Consider the following 20,900-nt stretch of genomic DNA (forward strand, 5'->3'; position numbering starts at 1 on the left):
TAAACGAAGGGCACTGCAAGCTGGCAGGGTGTTTGGACGGTGCTCCGTCCAAGACACTCCAAACCAGCTCCGTCCTGCAGGACCACAGACCAGACCCCCCCCACAAGCCCATCCTCTGCCTCCTTAAACTGGACCTCGCCTGCCTACTCCTCCCTCGCCCCAGAAAAGGGAAAGGTTCCCCCCAAAAATGTGCCTTAGCTCTGCACCTCCCCCTGCCTCACAGGGCGGGCACGCCCACGCTCATGCCCACTCCCGAGAGGAGAGGTCACGGCACCCCACAGCAGGGCAGGAAAGAAAGAGAGGAGGCAAACTCCATGGTGCTTTTTCCATGTAGGTATCGAAAACATGAAGACTAAACCACAACTTAAAACAGAAAAAAAATGAAAGCCTGAGATCTTTCTTTCCTTAGATTTCAGAGATAACCAAAGAGTTGCCATGTTTTCTCGGTATTCAAAAGTATGGTCATCTTTCCTTTTTTTTCTATCCCCACAACTATATCATTAAGGTTTTTTTATCGTAAAGAACTCTGTAATATCTAAAAAACTGTACATAGCGAAAAAAACAGATCAGAGTACATTCAATATATCTGTTGCTGAGGTACTAAGAAGGGAGCTCCCTTGTCACAGAGCAGTGTTCACAGTAAAGAGTCAGTCACAGACACTGCCCCCCTCTGGCATGGCAGTGACACTGCGCTTAGGATCTGCTGGTCAGTACAAACACATGGGTCTGCTGGTCTTGTGCAGTGGGATCAAGGCTGACATGAGCTCCCCGTGCTCCGACTTGTGGATGAGCTAGGTCTGCACAGCTGGAGGGATCTGCCTCCTGCTGTGCAGCTGCGCAGGTCAGGGTGCCCACGTCAGCCCGCCCGCAGCCACCTCCCCTCTGTGCAGCAATGCCCCAGGCTGCAGGCAGCTGACTGCGCAGCTCAGAGGCTGGCCTGCGCAACAGACTCACCTGACCGGGAGTGCTCACACCCTGGGTGTGTGTGCACATACATACGCAGTAACTAACGCTCCCTGTGCGCCTATTAAGCCTCCAGAATCGTGCCCAGGTCTTTGGAAAGAAGCAGCCTGCACACAGATAAGAGCACAACAAACGCCTCCTCCGCCACTGGCCATGTTAATATATGGCTTCTCTTGGGTTTAAAAGCACTACAAGAGCCTAAAAGAAGCAGCCGCAGCATTGCCACACAGAGGTGCACAATCCTGTTTCACAGTAGCAACGATCTCAAAACAACAAAAACGGCTTTTCTAAGTTCTCTGAAATGCGTAACGCAGTGATGGAAAAGGGGAGCATGTGGTGCCCACTTCTGGCCGGACAGAGCATCACATCTCCGTGCTGCCATCCTGCTGTGGGCACAAACCTGCAACACCATGTCACCAAAGAGAACGCCCGGTGTGGTATTTCACCATTCCAACACTTGAAACAAAGCGTGTCGGATTCTGGACAGCCAGCTCCTGCATGTCCAGCATTCACAACCCTTGTCCTGTGAAGAACCGACTGCACTCGCACACCAGTGAGCTGCGCTGCCAGTATCTCCATGAATCATTAAGGTACTATCACACCCGTCTCACTGTGGGTGCGTCCAGAGCCCCAGCCAGCACCAGTGCAGGATGCTTGGATCCGAGGAACGGGCCTGGGCCGGGCTGAAGGGGTCATCTGATTCGGGGCCTGTTTGACCAAGGAGCAGACCGCTGGGCCACTCGCCTGCACAGCTCCGCAACTACAGACGCATTTTTCTCTCTGCCAGCCAAAGTGGGGACCCCTGCCGGTCATCCTCACTGCACCTCAGAGTGCATTTCGAAGGAGGCGGGGATTGACACAGTGAAGGCAGAGAGGGCACAGCCCCTGCCTTGCTCACTACTGCTCCAGAGCACGATCGAGCCATCGAGACACGACGTGACAACTCAGTTCCGACTCCCTGGGAAACAAACTCTCCGAGCCTCAACCTTGAGGGAGCCCAACAGGCAACACCCTGCCGTGAGCTCGGGCACAGCTCTCCAGCTACCAGCGGAAACACTGCGCCAGCAAAGCCACTGCAGTGTGCTCAGCTAACCCCGAGAGCAGAGGGGCGACTTAGACACCCCTGGTCCACACCAAGGCAGCGCCCTTACCCAACCAGCCCTTTAAATGCTCAATGGGCCCTCAATCACATCACGGTCTCAAATGCTTAACTGCCCCCGGTGCTGAAGACCTCAGACCTGCAGAAAAAGGGGCAGGGACCCAGACGGGGGCAGCCCCCGGTTGCACTGGGGTGTTTTAGAGGGAGCAAAGTGGGGTTACCCCTCGCCCTTCAGGAGACCACTAACTCCAGGGAGGTGCCAATGACGGGGCAGCGATCAGCGCAGAGCCCACAATGGGCGATGTCTGCCCAACCCAAGGCTCCACGAAAAGAGCCTGGTCTAAAGGCATCTCTGCGGAGCTTGGTCAAAAGCACACCCTGCCATCCTGCATCACTCCCCTCTAGAAGGGCCACTGCCACTCTGTCTCGCCCCACACTGAAGAGTCTGTGACAGGGTTTTAAGTCCACAAGCACAGGAATAGGAGGCCTCTCGCAAACGCCATTTGTTTTTGTTTTTTTTTTAAAAGTGCAGTAGGATTACTGTCACACCCGACCAGCCCTCCCTCTCTCTCTCTGTACACAAACCAGTGATGTGCTCTGCCAGTATTTCCACACACTGGATTTCAGTCGCCATCATCCCAGTCTCATTGTTCGTGGGCAGCTGCTGAGCTCCAGCCAGCCAGCACCGGACTGAACACTGCGACTCCAAACGGGGTCGAAACTACACCGGCGCTCAGCTCTCCTGCTCAACGTCCTGGAGCGAGGAGCAGCGCGCGCCAGAGAGAGAGCGAGACAGGCCAGTCAGCCACAGACAGGCAGGTGCCTAAAGATCACAAGACCGCATTCCCCTTACCCCCCACCTGTACAGAAGAGTTCAGGGGCGATGGGATGAATGACTCAAATCTTCAGAGAGAGACGCACACAGGGGAAGGAATTATTAATAACAGATTTAAACATCTATAACCTCCCCCTCCCACCCCCAAAGCACAGTGCATCTGGCTTCAGTGAAAACACACACTCGATTAAATATCACCACTTACAAAGGTAAAAATTACTTTATCGTATAAAAATCTGTTTTATTCCTCGGGGAACTGCCGACAGCCTGATGTGCCAGAAACAGCAACAACCAAACTCTCAAGTGAGAAAAGAAAATAAAACAAGCCTGTTCAGAGCTGAGCGGCTCTTGCTGATCGGTTAGGTTCTGGACTTCAATTTAAAACATCGCGATTCCTGGCTCGGAGGAAGCTCTGTCTACAAAGCCTCTCAGCACTTAATACTGCACTGTTAAAAAAAAAAAATTTAAGTCACAATTAAGTTGAGGAGGTCGGCTCCAGAACGTGGAAAAAGAAAAAAGCAAAATAGATCTATATATATTTATAATCCTTTTCAGATTCAAAACAGATTTAAAAAAATGAGGAAAATAGAAATAGAAAAAAGTCTTTGAGGAGGCTATTATTGCTTACCGACGGGGAAGGGGGGACAGAGAGGAGACAGAGGAGGAGGAGAGACAGAGAAATCAGGGGAGCGACACAGGCAGGTCGCTCCAGGCTGTTCCGATGGGTCATGTACTGTCCTGTAGGCCTGGGCCGGGCCGGGCCGGACCGGGCCGGACCGGACAGGGTGGCCAGCAACTGCCTGTGGGAGGTGAAGTCCGAGCAGGAATGTGTGGATCTGGTGCTATTGGTCAGCGGGGACCTCTCTGTCCGGCTCGGGCTTGGCCGGCTGGCCGGGCGAGGGGGCGTGCGGCGGGTGGGACACCGGTGCGATGCCGTGAGCGATGGGCAGGGAGCCCGGCACCAGCCCTTCCACGGCCGCCGTGCCCGGCAGGCCGCCCGCCGTCACGCTCACCATACTTGCCGGGAACCTGCGCACAGAGGGGCATACGAGTACGGTAAGACCAGACGTCCCAGAAAGTGGCTGGGCGGCGTCGCGGGTCTCCTGTGGAGCTCCTGCCCCTCACCTGTAGGCCGCAGCTCCATTGAGCTCAGGGTGCACGGTGGCCGGGTCGATGCTGGGCCACTGGGCGGCGGCCATCAGGTACTCCTTGTTGACGCAGTTCTTCAGGTTCTCTGGGATACGCCCTGGAGAGACAGAACGGGGACAGCAGAGTAATAGGAGAGAGCAACACCCTTCTTATCATCCTCCCTGGCCCAGCTGACCACCAGGCCAATACTCTGGACTCTTCCCTCTCCTGCTCCTCCTCTCTCCTCTCCTGTTCCTCCTCTCTCCCATCTCTCTCCACTCCTCCTCCACCATTCCCCCCCCCCCTCTCTCTGTACCTGTGATGGCTCTCCTGACCTCCCTGGCTGCCTCTTCTCTGGCCTCAATGGAAGCCTGCTCACTGTACCAGGCAGTGTGTGGGGTGCAGATCAGATTTGGGGCGTCCTTCAGAGGTCCCTGAGAGAAACTGGAGAGAGAGTGAGTGTGAAGGAGGGTTGCAGTGAGAAGTGGGGTAGGAAACAAGCTGTGGTTCCCAGCTACAGATTCCCTGTATGATTATGTCACAAGAGTGGATTGGGCCCTGGGGTGCAGCAGTCGGACCGGGGGCACTGCCCAGCACAGGGTGCAGGTCGGGCCTCGGCAGCTGTGTCTTTACTGACCTGAAGGGTTCAGTCTCGTGGACGTCCAGCGCAGCCCCCCGTATCCTGCCCTCCTTCAGCGCCTGCGCCAGCGCCTTCTCGTCCACCAGCCCCCCCCGCGCAGTGTTCACCAGGAACGCCCCCTGGCGCATCTGCAGCAACACAACAACACAACACAACGTGACGCATGCTGACAAAACGACTGCTCACAGCTGTCCCGTGCCCCCCCCCGAAGTAGGGCCATCAGAGCGATCGTCTTTCACTCTCCCCCCGCCTCGGTGCGGACGGTGCCCGTACCTGTTTGATGGTGAAGTCGTTGATGAGGTGGTGGTTGTGCTCGTTCAGGCTGCAGTGCAGCGAGACGCAGTCGCTGTGCACCAGCAGGTCCTGCAGGGTGGCCATGCGCTGCAGGCCCAGGGAGCGCTCCACGCCGTCCGGCAGGTAGGGGTCGTAGAAGATCACGCTGAACCCGAAGGCCTTCGCCCGCAGCGCCACGGCCTGCCCGACGCGCCCTGCAACGCCAGAACCGCCTTCAGCGGGCGCGGCACGGAGACCCCGCCTCTCCCTCGGCCCGGCTTCCCGGCCGCACCGCCCGCCCGCCCTCCCTCCCTCCCTCCGTGCCCTCGCCCTCACCCAGCCCGATGATGCCCAGCGTCTCTCCGCGGATCCTGGCGGCGCCCCCGGCCACCTCGCGGATCTGCTCCACGCTGGCGGCGCGCGTGCCCTCCCGCAGCGCCTGGTGCAGCCAGCTGACGCGCCGGTACAGGTTGAGGATGTGGCAGAGCGTGGAGTCGGCCGTCTCCTCCACCGAGGACGAAGGCACGTTGCACACCGCGATCCCTGCAGGGGGGGGGGGGGGGGGGGGGGGAGAGGGTCACGTCAGCGCCGCGGCACGGGGCAGCGCCAGCCCGCGAGGAGGCGGTAGCGGAGGGAAAGGGAGTACCTAGCTCGGCGGCGGCCTTGATGTCGATGTTGTCGAACCCGCTGCCGATCCGCACGATGACCCGCAGGCCCTTGAATTTGTCCAGATCGTCCCGGGACAGCGTGATGGTGTGGTACATCAGCGCACCCACTGCTTCGTTCAACACCTGAGAGAGAGGGGCGGAGTCAGAGAGCGGGCAGAGAAGAGACATGGGAGACAGCGGAGGAGGGCTGGGCACCGCCTCTGGAAAACCACAGCATACCGCAAACTATTTTGCATGTTTATATATGGAGACCCTCTCGCAGTCTGATCTCATGATTAGTAAAGCATACTGAGCTGTACACAAAATAAAGCAATGAGATTTGTTGTTTTGTTGGAACCAAAGAACTCGAAGTAACCGAACAGTGTAACAGAGAAATTCAACAACTTGCAGATTTTTATCAATCATTAAATGATTAAATCTTTTTTCACAAGCTATTGGAGGTTATTGTTGCTTAGCAAGATCATGTAAAATTCAAAATATGACGGGTGCTTGTAAGTTGTAACATTTTTTCTTTATAGTGAGTAAAGTTGACATTCGCAACCTTATGAAACATGTTTAGCATGTTCGATTGCCCTTGGCTATTCCATCTAAAACTTCAGAAAATCCTCAGTACTTGTTTAAAACATTTCTGAGACAAGAAATTCTCTGACTTAAACAGTTTAAGGCAATCTTATATGCAAGAAAAGAAATCAAAGCATGTCTAATTGTAGTAATGGAATTAAAAAACATGATCAAGACTAGACTGCCCGACTAGAGATCCAGTAGAATCGGAAAAACAGCACATGTGCCACGGGTTACTGGGAATGCCCGTATCGATGACGGGTCGTTCTGAACCAATCAGCCAAGATTATTTCCGCGTGATTTCCGAAGTCACGTTATATTTCTGAACTCACGAGCCAATGATATGCCTGACATACCTTTATAGCACGACTTTCTTTCAAGTTAAAAACCTGACCCTTTTAAAGTGAACGGTATTTTTATGGCAGTCGTTTTGTTTTTGAATCAAATTTCATTTCATGAATGTAAACAGCAGAAACTCTTTTGTAAAAAAAAAAAGAAAACAAAACCGCTGTGGGAATTCACTGGAAATTTCCAAGCGTCCCGGTCCCGTCTAAAACGTACCACGGTATGTACCGCGTGACTAAAGAACCGGGGTTCACCGGTATACCGGTTTTATACCGCGCACCTTTACTGGAGAGGGTCGGCAACACAGGACAGGAGGAGGGAAGACACAGGAGAAAGAGAGAAGAGATTCGAGGGAGTGAAAGGTTCGGGCCGGGGGGGGGGCACCTTCTCGTGTATCTCGTGTGTGGACTGGGCATCGCAGAAGGCCACAGTGGCCACGTCCTTCAGGATGGGCATCTCCACGGTGCAGTCGCGCCCATCCAGCAGGGCCACCAGGGGGCGCGGGTGCATCGGCCCATTCAGGATGGGGGGGCGGATGCCTAAGGAGCAGGCGAGAGCAAACAAGTAACGTTACTAACCTCCCCATCTGGAACAGAGACACCCGCCGGATGAGAAAGGACAGCACCTCCGCACCTTGTCACCAACTTCACCCACTCTCGCACTACCGTAGATAAGGAAGAAGACCTTAAAATAACGGTCACGGCCACAAGAACCAGAAGACTACCCTGCTTAAGCCTTCCAAGCAAGTCCAGGGCTCAGTTATAGGACAAATGTGGTGGAACAATAAACAATTAATTCCAAAGGCAAGCAGGCGATTCCTGCTGCAAGTGATGCTGGTAGACCAATAGGAGCACAACTTCAAATCCAAAATCCCCATAGGATGACTGAGGACACCGAGCTGTAGGAGGTGCGGTCCTTCACAAGAGACATTAAACCAAGGTCCTGACTTCTTGGTCAGTACGGATCCCAGGGCTGCTAGTAAGGGTGGGGCTGCCACCCTAGTGTCCCGGATGAACCCCACTCTGGTCTTGTCCAGTTTCTCTCTCCTCCCCTGATCTGTGTGCTGTGGGGCTGCAGGAGGACTGAACCCCACTCTGGTCTTGTCCAGTTTCTCTCTCCTCCCCTGATCTGTGTGCTGTGGGGCTGCAGGAGGACTGAACCCCACTCTGGTCTTGTACAGTTTCTCTCTCCTCCCCTGATCTGTGTGTCGTGGGGCTGCAGGAGGACTGAACCCCACTCTGGTCTTGTCCAGTTTCTCTCTCCTCCCCTGATCTGTGTGCTGTGGGGCTGCAGGAGGACTGAACCCCACTCTGGTCTTGTACAGTTTCTCTCTCCTCCCCTGATCTGTGTGTCGTGGGGCTGCAGGAGGACTGAACCCCACTCTGGTCTTGTCCAGTTTCTCTCTCCTCCCCTGATCTGTGTGCTGTGGGGCTGCAGGAGGACTGAACCCCACTCTGGTCTTGTACAGTTTCTCTCTCCTCCCCTGATCTGTGTGCTGTGGGGCTGCAGGAGGACTGAACCCCACTCTGGTCTTGTACAGTTTCCCTCTCCTCCCCTGATCTGTGTGTCGTGGGGCTGCAGGAGGACTGAACCCCACTCTGGTCTTGTACAGCTCTCTCCTCCCCTGATCCATGTGTCGTGGGGCCGCAGGAGGACTGAACCCCACTCTGGTCTTGTCCAGTTTCTCTCTCCTCCCCTGATCTGTGTGCTGTGGGGCTGCAGGAGGACTGAACCCCACTCTGGTCTTGTACAGCTTCTCTCTCCTCCCCTGATCTGTGTGTCGTGGGGTTGCAGGAGGACTGAACCCCACTCTGGTCTTGTACAGTTTCTCTCTCCTCCCCTGATCTGTGTGTCGTGGGGCTGCAGGAGGACTGAACCCCACTCTGGTCTTGGACAGTTTCTCTCTCCTCCCCTGATCTGTGTGTCGTGGGGCTGCAGGAGGACTGAACCCCACTCTGGTCTTGGACAGTTTCTCTCTCCTCCCCTGATCTGTGTGTCGTGGGGCTGCAGGTGCAGAAAGATGTTGTGCAGGTGGGGCACAGATCCTCACCAAACCTCTTGCCCCAAGTCCTCCTACATGCCTCCCAATTGCCCCGGGCGCTAGACACAGTCACCGCAGAAAAATGTGACAGAGCAGGTGCGTGCCCAGTCCAGCCTATCCCCGCAGGAGAGCCACAGTGACCTCTCTTCCTAGGGCCCTCGCCCACAATGAGTGCATGTTTTTCCCCGGCTGGAAGTGTTGAAGAAGGCACCCCTCCCCCTCTCCTCTGACAGCCGCCATGTGCTCCCTGAGCTGGGATTAGCGCATGCCAGCGGGCACAAGGCAACACAGGCCGCACGGAGCCGGGGTCTCAAGAGCGCAGCTCTCCAACAAGGAGGTACTTACCCTCTTGACAGAGGGATTATTTGGTGGAGGGGAAAAAAAACAACAGGAAAATCCTTAACTGCCCCCTTCCCGCCTCCCAGTGCAATGCAATGGCAGGACCGGGTCGCTCAGACAACCTCGCGGCGGGACAGATTTGAACGCTGAGCCCGATTACGGGGCGCGCGGTGCAATTCTCCGTGAGGACGCGAGACAGGAAGCTTTCAACAGAAGACGGAGGGTAAGAATTGGCACTGATGTGTGCCAGCCTCACATCAGTAACTCAACCCCCTGAAGGACTCTGAACAGAACGGCACCAGCCCCCACCCCCTCCAGCAGGCTGACCCTGATGCTCAAGCGTCTCCGTAAGGCCCTGCGCGATCCACACCCTCGATCCGCCTCCTCCAGATACCGCGCTGTTGACCCCCCCCCAGGGCAAAGTGCTCATCTTACTGCAGCAGGGCAGGGCTGGGCTGGGCAGGGCAGGGCCGAGCGGTGCCTCCCCCACCACCTCGAGTCACGACCGGCCAGAGGGCAGAGGTGGCGGCTGTGTGGGGATACCATGTGTGCGCCCAGACGGGGCTCTCCAGCCAAGGCGGGGGGGGGGAGGGTCAAAGCGACACGCACAGGCACGGCGCGGACACACAAAGCCATTCATTCAGATCCAACCCCCCTTCTCACAGAGCACGTGCTTGATCTTGGTGCAGTGTCCCACCCTACACCCACTCCTCACACAATCACACTGATCAGGTCAGAACCCCCACTCCCCCCTGCCTTAAACCACGCTCGCTCCCCCCCCCAGAAAGCCGAGCCAACCTTGCATGCTGCAATCCGCTGCCGTGCTCCCCTCTTTCTCTGCTCTCCTGGACGGTGTCACACTGCTTCCACCCACACCGGCACTGTGCTGACAGCTCCCTCCCCCTCCCCCGGTGCTGCTCCAATCACACGCGAGGACCCCTCGGCACCAGCCAACCGGCACAGACGTGCGCCGTCACCAAGGGGCGGAGCTCCCTCAGGCCCGCTGCTGGTTTATAAAGGGACAGCTGGGCCACTTCCCAAGCTCCCTGTATACCAATCCCATCTCCCTCCAGACGGGAAGGGATTTTTTTCCCTTGAGGACCTTTGATTTGTACACTCAAGAGCCAACAAAGCATAAAAAAATCTTAATACACTGAATAAAGATTTACCGCCAGGTATGACTTCAATGCCAATAAGCCGTGTGTTTTTATGCGACCCATACGGCAAGAGCTGTATGTTTTTATGCAAAATCAGGTTACCTTTTCTCTACAACCATACACTGCTCACTGTGTTGCGATTCTCCCCAAGCTTAATATTTTGCAATAGAAAAATTAAAACTCAAAAACTCATCAACACACCACTTTATACAAAATTAGTTCAAGTGGGTAGCTGCGTCAGCATGCGTAGGCTGCAAAAGCTTACTCCGTGCTGAAGAGAAGAAACGTTTCAGCTGTGGAGCCTTCTGCGGGTGACCAAAGAAGTCAGACTGAAAGCCTGGAGTGGATCAGTCTGCTGTGCACTGGGAGTCTGACTGACAGCACTGTCACGCCTGGAGTGGATCAGACTGCTGTGCACTGGGAGTGTGACTGACAGCACTGTAAAGCCTGGAGTGGATCAGCTATCCACAAGTGGCATGAAGGAAAAATAAAGCCTATACAGCCCCTTCATCTGTGCTGCTGACATCCTGCAGACTGAAAAGACAAAGGGGCCCCATCTAATTAGGGCAGCAGACAGTCAGTGTCATGCAGACAGCCTCCTCAGCCACGACACACTCACGCACACACCCCAACAACAACAGAGCTGCACTCCGCACGCCTGCACTCCCATACTCCCCCCTCTGTGACACACTTTCGCCGCTCGGCCCAGGCAGGCAGGCCCCCCGCGACACGCCGCGCAGGAAGGAAGTGAGACGTCGGCTGCCCGCCCGCAGGCGAGCGAGTGAGGGGGGAGGGGCGGCCGGGCAGCAGCTCCTCGACCCCAGATAAGGGCACAGGCCGCGCGCAGCAAGGCGGCTGGAGAAAACTCACGATGGGGATTCGAATCGGTGCCGGCAGCCGACCGGGGGGACAGGAGCCCCTCTCTCAGCACAGCCATCTCCTGCACTGCTTGTTCAGAGGGTAGAGAGTTAGGAGCGATCTGCTGCCCCTGCGCAGCTCGTCAGCAGAGCACAGACACCTGTCCCGTTTGAAACTACCTGCTGCCCCTGCGCAGCTCATCTGCAGAGCACAGACACCTGTCCCGTTTGAAACTACCTGCTGCCCCTGCGCAGCTCGTCTGCAGAGCACAGACACCTGTCCCGTTTGAAACTACCTGCTGCCCCTGCGCAGCTCATCAGCAGAGCACAGACACCTCACCACTTTAAACAGGTCATAGCAGGAGTCACCATAGCAATCAATATAAAAAAACAGGTATCTGATTCAACTTAAATGTGTAATTAAAGTAATTATATTGCACCCAAAGATTAAATACAAAAGTACAAAACCCAGCATACATTTTGGTGGGATTTAATGCTCGTTTTTTGCAACCAATCATATCTCTTAACCAGCAGACATACAACATTAAAAGATTAAACAGCAGACACAGAATACACGATACAATGTATATTGAACAGAAGAGAAGATACGACAGCCACTGCACACCATACACCAGTCAGGGCTGCTCTGTCTGTACTGATCCACCACCGCGCTTCACTGAGGACGTCATGCACGGACTGCTAGTGCTCTCCAGGCAACCTCTGAACACACTGCTCCTCACTGCTCTCAAACCCAGCGGACAGTAGGGGTGGGGGGAAAAAAAAAAAGCGACTCTTAGATGCATCATGATTCTCTCTTGTACGATTCTGCATCGATGCACAAAACTCCATAATCAGTCTTTTATTTAAAAAAACAATTATGCACAGTACTAAACATTCCAGACAAAAACGATACAAAGTAAAGGACAAATGGAACAAATAATAATGGTTTAGTCTTTCGGGCTTAAGGCTAAATTAATTGCGTGGTGAAACGTGCAGACATATGGGTTAACAGGTGCACCATTCTTACATCTGAACTAAGCTAAGCTACCCGGTTTGTGAAGACGGACACCCTCCGGCCTGCACCCTCCGCTTGGAGAGCCACCCTAAGGGCACGTTTCGGATTTTATGAAGCAAAAGGCAAAAATGAACTGGATAAGAGCCGTGCAGTGTGCAAGCTGCGTTTTACCCAGATAAAATATTCCAGGAACACAACGATCACGCGAAATCACATTTCACATTCCCACCCGGAGCTGGAGGGAAAACGGCCCGTTCTTGCTGCTGCCGAACGGAGACCCCCTCAATCCCGTGTCAAAGCTTCCACATGGTTCAGACAGGGCCAGGAGAATCACCGGGTCTATAACACGACCTGCGCCCCCACGCCGCTGTTGAAAACCCGGGCTTTCGCTAAATGTCGGAAACACCGGAGCCGAGGTACGACAGACCGTCTCGGCCCCACTTCCGCGGAACAGCAATACCAGCGCTCTGCAACGACGCCAAAACCCAAGCTCTGGAATCCCCGAAGAAAGCCAACAGGGTGGCAACAGCCTGTGACGCGGGGACGTCCACTACAGCAGAACCCTACATCACCATTACCGCTCCCCGCGACACCGGCGACTGGCAGCTCGTGTCCCGCGTGATCCAGTCACGCAGTGAGAAAAACAATCATCACGTATAGAAAAAAAAAAGACCGAGATGCATGGAGAATCGATTTATAATCGCATGGTGGCACCCCGAATCGAAATCGAATCATGGGGTGCCTAGAGATCCCCACCCTTAGCGGACAGTGTCTTCATTTTCGGGGACTTTTACTATGCATGAAACTTCGCAACAAATCTTGAGGGTTTGAGGATGTGTTTGGATCAGAAGTTTGAAACGCACATACAGTACAGTTTATCGCAGCGACCTTGAGCCCCCCGTACTGTACAGCCCAGGTCTGCGCTTTCTGGGCCGATCTTAAGCCCCCCAGTATTTTAGAGAGAAATATTAACCTGAAGGCCAAACCCTGAGACAGAACGACCAAAGTCATTGTGACCACAAGCAACCAGGTTCACAATCCACACAGCCTCCTTTCAGGGCCACAAGTGAAACAACAAAAGGACAGCCCATGAAGAACAACAGTATTGGCAACAGGGCTGCTGACTGGTGCAGTCATGTCTGGGTGTGTGATGCTAGCTGTGCTCAGTGCCCTTTAGTGATCAGCTGGTGGAGTAATGTGCAGTAATGTCTGCGTGTGTGTGTGCTGCTAGCTGTGCTCAGCACCTCTCTCAGTCCAGTCCAGATGCCCTTCAGTGATCACCCTGGCAGTCAGCGGTCAGCGGTCAGCCCCAGCATAGGAAACTTCACTTAACTAAGACAACCTTGTCTGATCCCATACAGCCCCACAAATAGATGCAGGGTGGGAAAGTGTCCTTCAGGGGGGTGCTACTGTCACAGGTGAGGACAATGAGTGGGACCCCCAGTAGGAAGAGAGGGGTTCCCTATATTTCACAGGTAACTTCTTCAGGAACAAGTCACCTCTGATCACCCCCAGAGCATCATGGCAGGCCAGGCTATGGGAAAGTGATCTCCCATTAAGGAAAAGCGAGGTACCCCCCACTCCTGGAGGGGTGTGCCAGTCAACACAAAACTGGACAGCAGAATCCAAACATGACACAGGAGTCCTGGACTTTCAGAGAGCTGAGAACAGTCTCTGGTTTAAAGGCAAGGGCCCACGCACACCAGAGGAACTGAGTCTCTTCGGTTCCAACTCCACCAAACTGCAGGTGGGGAGGGGGCCCTGCTTCAAGGATTCAACATCCGCATGAACACGGACACCATCCTGCGGGACCTCTTGGAGCGCCCCCTACTGGTCCACCTACACCACACGCAGCAGCAGCAGCAGCAGCAGCCTGGGTATCCCAAGAGATCTCTCTCCCCAATACTGACCCTTGCTTTACACTGAACAGAGTACCTTACTTTGAGCCCAGGAGCTGGAAAACTGAACCAGCTGCTCTTCTGCACCGCCTGTCTCTACATCAGTATCTGGCAAGACCTGGACCGGCCCAGACCGCCGCACAAGGGGAGTCTCGGACCGGCACCCCACAGGGGCCCGCGCGGGCGGGCGGCTCACCTTCACAGATGCGGTCCAGTCTCTGCCGCTTGACCTTGTGCTTGTCCATCAGAGCCATGGTCTCGGAGTCCCGGCGCCGGCCAGCGCCACTCGCACACGGGCGCAACCGCACAACTCTCGCCGCTGCCTCGCTCCGGCACAGGAGGCGGCGCTCTCTCTCGCCGCAGGGTCTGAGGGAGGGAGGGAGGGGAGACGGAGCAGGTCACTCCTGGGCCGCGGGCCATCACGAGCCCCACACACTGGTCCCACACTGTCGCAGTGGAAGAGTCCAGATCTCGGGAGGAAGAGTGGAGAGAGGCAGAGAGAGACGAAGAGGGAGAGCAGAGGCAGAGAGAGAGCAGATGGTAAAGGGTAGAGGCAGAGAGAGAGTGGAGGGAGACACTAGAGAGGAGAGGCAGAGAGAGAGTGGAGGGAGACACTAGAGAGGAGAGGCAGAGAGAGAGTGGAGGGAGACACTAGAGAGGAGAGGCAGAGAGAGAGTGGAGGGAGACACTAGAGAGGAGAGGCAGAGAGAGAGTGGAGGGAGACACTAGAGAGGAGAGGCAGAGAGAGAGTGGAGGGAGACACTAGAGAGGAGAGGCAGAGAGAGAGTGGAGGGAGACACTAGAGAGGAGAGGCAGAGAGAGAGTGGAGGGAGACACTAGAGAGGAGAGGCAGAGAGAGAGTGGAGGGAGACACTAGAGAGGAGAGGCAGAGAGAGAGTGGAGGGAGACACTAGAGAGCAGAGGCAGAGAGAGAGTGGAGGGAGACACTAGAGAGGAGAAGCAGAGAGAGAGTGGAGGGAGACACTAGAGAGGAGAGGCAGAGAGAGAGTGGAGGGAGACACTAGAGAGCAGAGGCAGAGAGAGAGTGGAGGGAGACACTAGAGAGGAGAAGCAGAGAGAGAGTGGAGGGAGACACTAGAGAGGAGAGGCAGAGAGAGAGTGGAGGGAGACACTAGAGAGGAGAGGCAGAGAGAGAGTGGAGGGAGACACTAGAGAGCAGAGGCAGAGTGAATTTGCAGATCTGTGAGATGTCTGCTAGGAGGCTTTGCACTTGTCTGGAGGAGATCCTGGATCGCTGGTGCCACCACTGGGATCTCAGATTAACTGCAGACATGACCCGCTGCTGGACGCTGGCACACCTGCGCAGAGCTGGGTCGCTGTGCGGGAGCCCCTGGGACCAGGCAGAGCAAGAAACAGGCCAGGAGGAACAACCGTGCTCGTCTGGATCGACTGGGGCACCTCGTTACTCGAGCCAGAGCTCATCAGGATAACTAGGTCCGTAAAAAGATCATTTTTAAAGGTGCGTCTTGCTGCGATCCCTCCCTGTCAAACCCCCGAGTCTGCGTTTTGGAGAAAACTGTTTGACGTGAAGCCGTCGTGCCTCTTCCCTGCAGTTATCGAGCGGGGGATAGGACAGAGCAGTCCCACAGGCCCCTGCTCTTCCTCCGACAGACCCGTTGGGAGTCGGCGCTCCGGGGAGAGGGAGCGGACTCAGGGGAGTCCCAAGACAGCCTTGCGCAAGAGCGTTCGGGGAGCCGGGTCCGAATCGCTGAGCGGGACACCACTGCTGTACCCCCAAGAGAGAGGCGCTACATCCCCTACAGCCAGACCGCTCCAGCAGAACACCCGGCTGCGAAAATGGGTGCAGAACCTTTCCCCTGTACAAAGCATTTCAGCCAAATAAACAAAAGAGGCTCCGAGATGCACCAATGTTGTGCTTCCTGCCCCTTGCACACAGACGCCCTCTCCGGCGGGCACGCGATCAGGGGGCTGTGGGCCCGTGGCCTCGCACGGCTTGCGTGCTGTGGCAGGAAGCGATCAGGAGCTCACGTGCAGCGGCGGGCAGACCCAGAGCTTCGAGGCGCTCGGGGGCGCCTGGCTGCGGCCCGACGCCGACGCGGAGGCAGGAGCAGGAGCAGGAGGCCGCGCGCTCAGACACTCACCGCTCGGGGGAATTCGCTCTCTGTCTCTCTCGCGCGCGCGCTCTCTCTCGCTGTGGGGCGTCCGCGGTTAGTCCATACCGCCGCCGATGGTCGAGGTACCTGCTGGGGAAGCAGAGAGAGAGAGAGAGGCGGGCCGTCAGGGGAGCCAGCACCGCAGAACAGAGCTGTTCTGAGGAAAGCCTGGCGTCAGGGGCTGCTCGCCCACTGGTTACTAAGGGGCTCTCCTGCTGTGCCGTGAAGGAAGTGGGGAACACTGCGATCCGAGACGCCGTCTCAGCTCGGAAGCGCGGGTGAGAGCAGCCTGCACGGCTCCGGCGCAGACAGCTTATCATGGGAAACCATCTGAAGGAAACACCTGCAGAGATCTTACCAAAAACATGCTGGCAGGCGCGCGCACACACATCCACACAGAAACAGCGCATCTGTGATCTCCTGGGGGCGGGGCGGGGCGCCGGGGGTATCGAGCTGACACACTGACGCGCAGCGTGGACAAGCAGGGGAAAGGTCAAAAACTTCACTGCCATCCGAACTGAGCGGGGCTCGCTCGGGTCAATTAAGCAATTAACCCTCAACGCAGCGACGAGGCTGTCCGCTGGGAGAGAGATCGCCACCCCCGCAGTGAAAGCCCTCCAGATGAGGGCCACTCCATTCAGCCCAGTGTCTTGCTTCGGGGTGCCCAGTCCCTTCTGCTCCTAAAACACACTGTTCCCCTAAAACAAGCTCTGCCTGCGCCCCGATAGTCCCACACAGTCCCAGCCAGGTTGGGATTTTCCCTCAGGAAGATAAGCGCCGCTGTGCACTTCGCGCTTTGAACAAACAGACACGTTACACTCAAGACCGAGACCCCAGAAGTGTTCACGCCGGCCGGCGCTCTGAACAAGCACTCAAGTCTCTCGGCTCGCCAAGAACGAGCGCCTGACCGGCAAGGACTCCCACTCGGTCGAGCGCAAACCGCTTCGTGCGTGGAGTACGGGGGGGGGGGGGAGAAACACGCACCGCGCCGTCCGGGGACCCGCGTCGCGAACGTGAACCCCCGTGAGAAACTCTCGCCGTGTCGTGCCCGCACTCCCACGCCGTCCACGACCTGCCGTCACGTGGCCGCCATTCCTGCCGAGCGCGAGAGGCGCGCAGCCCGGAGCCCCGGCCGGACACCGGGAGGGCTCGCGGCGCCCGGGGGGGGGTGCCGCCGCTCCGCCGCTCCGCCGCCGGGATGTGGGCTGTTCCGATTACACTGGCCTGGAAACAAGCTAGCGCCTGCAAACCCCCGTTTCCGCGCCCCGAAGGGCGAGGAGTGACAGTTGCCGCCGACCCCCGCACGTCACGGGGGAGAAGAAGGACCCGGCTGCGCCTCAGCCTGGGCAGCCGACCCGAGCCGCCCGCCCGCCCGCCCGCGCTTCGGAAACCGGCCCGGAACTTTCCAGCCGCCCCGCTCCGCCCCCCGCGGTGTCCCAAAACATTTCCTTCTTTTTTTTAAAACAAGAAAGAAAGTGACCCGCCGCCTCGGCCACCGCCGTCACCAACCCCTCGCCCCCCCCCAAAAATGTTCCCGAATATTCACCGCAGGGCACGAGCTGCGGGAACGAGCCTCCCCAGAAAAGTCCCGAACTCCGCGGGCCAGGAAAGTGGCGACACATCCACGCGTGTGTGCGAGACAGTTACTCGGGAAGGCGGCCCGTTTCGCTTTCGTAGTGGCGCACAAAAAGTCCTCTCTCCCTCCCCTCCTCTCTTTTCCTAAAATTTACAGCCCGAATGGCGGAGCTCTGGAGTCCCCGTGCGCCCTCTCCGGCAGCCCCGCTCCCGGCCCGGGCGCCCCGTGCCCCCGCGGGCGGATCCCGGCGAGCTCGGCGCCGCGCTTACCCGCTGAAGGCCGCCGTGGGCTGGGATGGTGTCTCGGGGAGTCGGTGCGGACGGGACAGTGTGAATGCAATCGCCAGTCCTCTTCTCCCCGGACCGCCATGAAGAAATAAAAAAGAAGAGGAAGCCGCCGGTTCACGGAGGTCAGGCCGCTGCAGACGAGCGAACTTCTGGGAAAGAGAGGAGCCCAGCGGGTCACGACAGGCCGCGCTGCAGCTGCAGAGGCGCCTACAGGCCGCTGAGCGGTACTGCACCCCGGGTGACGGGAGCGATTGGCGGCAGTCTCCCCGAAACCAGACTGATTCAAGAGCGGTACGTGTGCGTGTGGGGCTTTCCTCTGTGGCTCTCTGTGCTCCTGTCCCGCCCTTGCTTTCATCCCAAAGAGAGACACTGTACAAGACCAGAGTGGGGTTCAGTCCTCCTGCAGCCCCACGACACACAGATCAGGGGAGGAGAGAGAAACTGTACGAGACCAGAGTGGGGTTCAGTCCTCCTGCAGCCCCACGACACACAGATCAGGGGAGGAGAGAGAAACTGTACAAGACCAGAGTGGGGTTCAGTCCTCCTGCAGCCCCATGACACACAGATCAGGGGAGGAGAGAGAAACTGTACGAGACCAGAGTGGAGTTCAGTCCTCCTGCAGCCCCACGACACACAGATCAGGGGAGGAGAGAGAAACTGTACAAGACCAGAGTGGGGTTCAGTCCTCCTGCAGCCCTATGACACACAGATCAGAGGAGGAGAGAGAAACTGCTTCAGCAGCCGAATTAAGGGAGACTTTAGGAAGGTCGGATTGTACAAACTGTTAGTGGTGTTTAGACAGATCTTTGACGACTGAGTAGTCAGGACTTCAGTTTAACATCTCATCTGAAGGACATTTCCTCCTGCAGATCAGTGTCCCAGGTCAACATACGGAGCCAATGGACTGGAAAGTGTGCTCCAGAGGAAAGAGCGCTACCTACTGGTCCACCAGCACCACTTCCAATGATCACCTGCTGTCTCTTGCCGGTCTCCCTACCTTGCCAGTACTGACCAGGCTCAGTCCAGCCTCGTGTCCAAGATCTGACAGGGTGGAACTGTCAAATATTACCGGAACTACTGCTGTCAATAGTACCATTCAACTACAGTACAGTACTCGTATTGCCCTCCTATCACAATATTAGATCACAACTCCTAGTGCTGCCATTTGGACAGTACATCTGCATCACTAAATCACTGGCTCTGCTGAACCTATAGTCCAGTATGGCTAATGGCTTCTAGGGCTCTCGGTCTGTTACAGAAGACTACCAACACTAAGACTATTAAAACACTATTAAAATAAATCATATTTACTGTTATCTTAATGAAATTCTGTACAAGGAAATGGTGCTATAAGTAGCTCCAGAGCTGTAATTTGCAGCAATCTGTAGACCTGTCCACCATGCTGTGGGTGTAGGTGTTGTTTGCACACCCCTGTATAAAATGGCTTTCTGTTAAATATGTCCGTCTGTTTGATAGCTGGTGCTAAACAGTTCTATAAGTTTTAATTTCCAACCACATGGAGCTTCTGAAAAGGCTTTGGTCCTTAACTGTGGGCTGAGAAACACCTGGCTGAGCAAACAAATAAGAGTCCTGCCTCTCACACTAGATCTACAGAGACAGGCGATAGGGGAGAGAGTGGGGTTAGAGGCAGAGAGAGGGGTTAGAGGCAGGGGGAGAGGGTAGGGACGAAAAGACTTGCAAGTAGTGAAATGTCCACTGGGGGGCGCTGCACTCTTGTTCAGTCACAAACACTCTGAGATTTAAGTACCGGATTCTGGTGATCACTGACTGCAAGGGACCGCAGAGCTCTACAGCACTGTCTCTGTGAACTGCGCTGCACAGAACCCATCTTCTTCTGGAGCTGCTAGCACTGTACCACCTTTATACTAGAGAATAATACCGTATCACTGTACCACTGGACTGCTCAGAGCTGGTTACCACCTTTATACTAGAGAATAGTACAGTATCACTGTACCACTGGACTGCTCAGAGCTGGTTACCACCTTTATACTAGAGAATAGTACAGTATCACTGTACCACTGGACGGCTCAGAGCTAGTTACCACCTTTATACCGGGCGCACTGGGGTGAAATTACCCGTTTCGGGCGGGACGACAACGCCACGACCGCGCCAGGCCGCCAGCACACCCGCCTCTCAGAACCCCACTCCGTCCCCAAACCCTCGCAGTCTCCTGCAAAGAGCCAGACCAGTGTCCAGTGCTGGGAAACACGTGTGTCACGCCAAGCTCTCTTGTGGGTGGGAATTGTAATGGTGGAAAATGGAAAGCGAGCGGGGATTTTATTCTCGGGATAGCGACTGGCTAAGAAATAATTTCTATTTTAAAAGGACGGACAGAGTGCCGAATCTCTCCCCAGATCCCCCGAGTTTCCCCTGTCCCCAAAAGAGCCATTCACCACGGACTGCCTTTTTTTTTTCTTGGAAAAGTAATCTCTAATAAACTTTTATTTGTACACAAACTGTGTTAAAGAGCAGAAATTTGCCATCTTGGTAACGTACAATTAAAAAACAACAATAACATTTTCCAAAAGACAGACCAACGTTCCCTCTCCGAAGAGTCCCAACCGGATTCTCGCAAAGAAAAAAAACAAACTTTTGTCTCTTTAACAAACGGTCACTGTACAGAACAATACAGGCGGCGCCCATCGGAACCACTGCGGCGTCTTCGCAATGTCGTTCGGAATTCAAAACAGTGCATAAATCGTTCCTTTAGTTCCTTCTTCCACTGCAGCGAAGTTAAAAAGAATCCTAATGTACACATTAGAAAGTTATGTTTTTAAAAAGCCTAAAACGAAATGAAATTGAACTGAAGAGGAAGAAAGCAGCCAGACACGCATCTGGTTGTGTTTAGAAAGAGGAGGGAGGCTGTTGTTTCGTTAAGGCTGGAGCTGATCCAGGCGAGTCTCGCCGGAGAGCAGAAACGGTTCGCTGTTTGGCAGACAGAGGGCGACGGTGAGCTTCCCAATGACTCCTGCGTGTTAAAAGAACCGAGAAAAACAACCACCATCTCAGATCACTGCTCTCAAAACAAGGACGCGGAGAGAAAAAGGAGGCGGACAGAGAGC

General features: G+C 55.6%; 1 protein-coding gene across 3 annotated transcripts; it reads right to left on the minus strand.

Moving 5' to 3' along the window:
- Positions 1-3,117: 3,117 nt before the first annotated feature.
- Positions 3,118-17,935, minus strand: ctbp1l (C-terminal binding protein 1-like). 3 transcript variants are annotated; one of them, XM_088932926.1, is made up of 11 exons: positions 17,800-17,935; positions 15,943-16,041; positions 14,016-14,185; positions 6,897-7,051; positions 5,585-5,729; positions 5,275-5,481; positions 4,939-5,153; positions 4,663-4,793; positions 4,342-4,469; positions 4,023-4,143; positions 3,118-3,926 (listed from the first exon to the last, which is right to left on the minus strand). In XM_088932926.1, the coding sequence occupies exons 3-11, from the start codon at positions 14,071-14,073 to the stop codon at positions 3,740-3,742; spliced, it is 1,347 nt and encodes a 448-aa protein (XP_088789052.1). In that variant the 5' UTR covers positions 14,074-14,185; positions 15,943-16,041; positions 17,800-17,935; the 3' UTR covers positions 3,118-3,739. The 3 variants fall into 3 exon arrangements, with proteins under 3 accessions (XP_088789052.1, XP_088789051.1, XP_088789053.1); XM_088932925.1 differs by having other exon boundaries at positions 15,943-16,044; XM_088932927.1 differs by lacking the exon at positions 17,800-17,935 and adding an exon at positions 16,939-16,991 and having other exon boundaries at positions 15,943-16,044.
- Positions 17,936-20,900: the final 2,965 nt, after the last annotated feature.

Source organism: Atractosteus spatula, chromosome 14 (assembly GCF_055471065.1).
Source record: "Atractosteus spatula isolate fAtrSpa1 chromosome 14, fAtrSpa1.hap1, whole genome shotgun sequence".
Lineage (NCBI taxonomy): Eukaryota > Metazoa > Chordata > Actinopteri > Semionotiformes > Lepisosteidae > Atractosteus > Atractosteus spatula.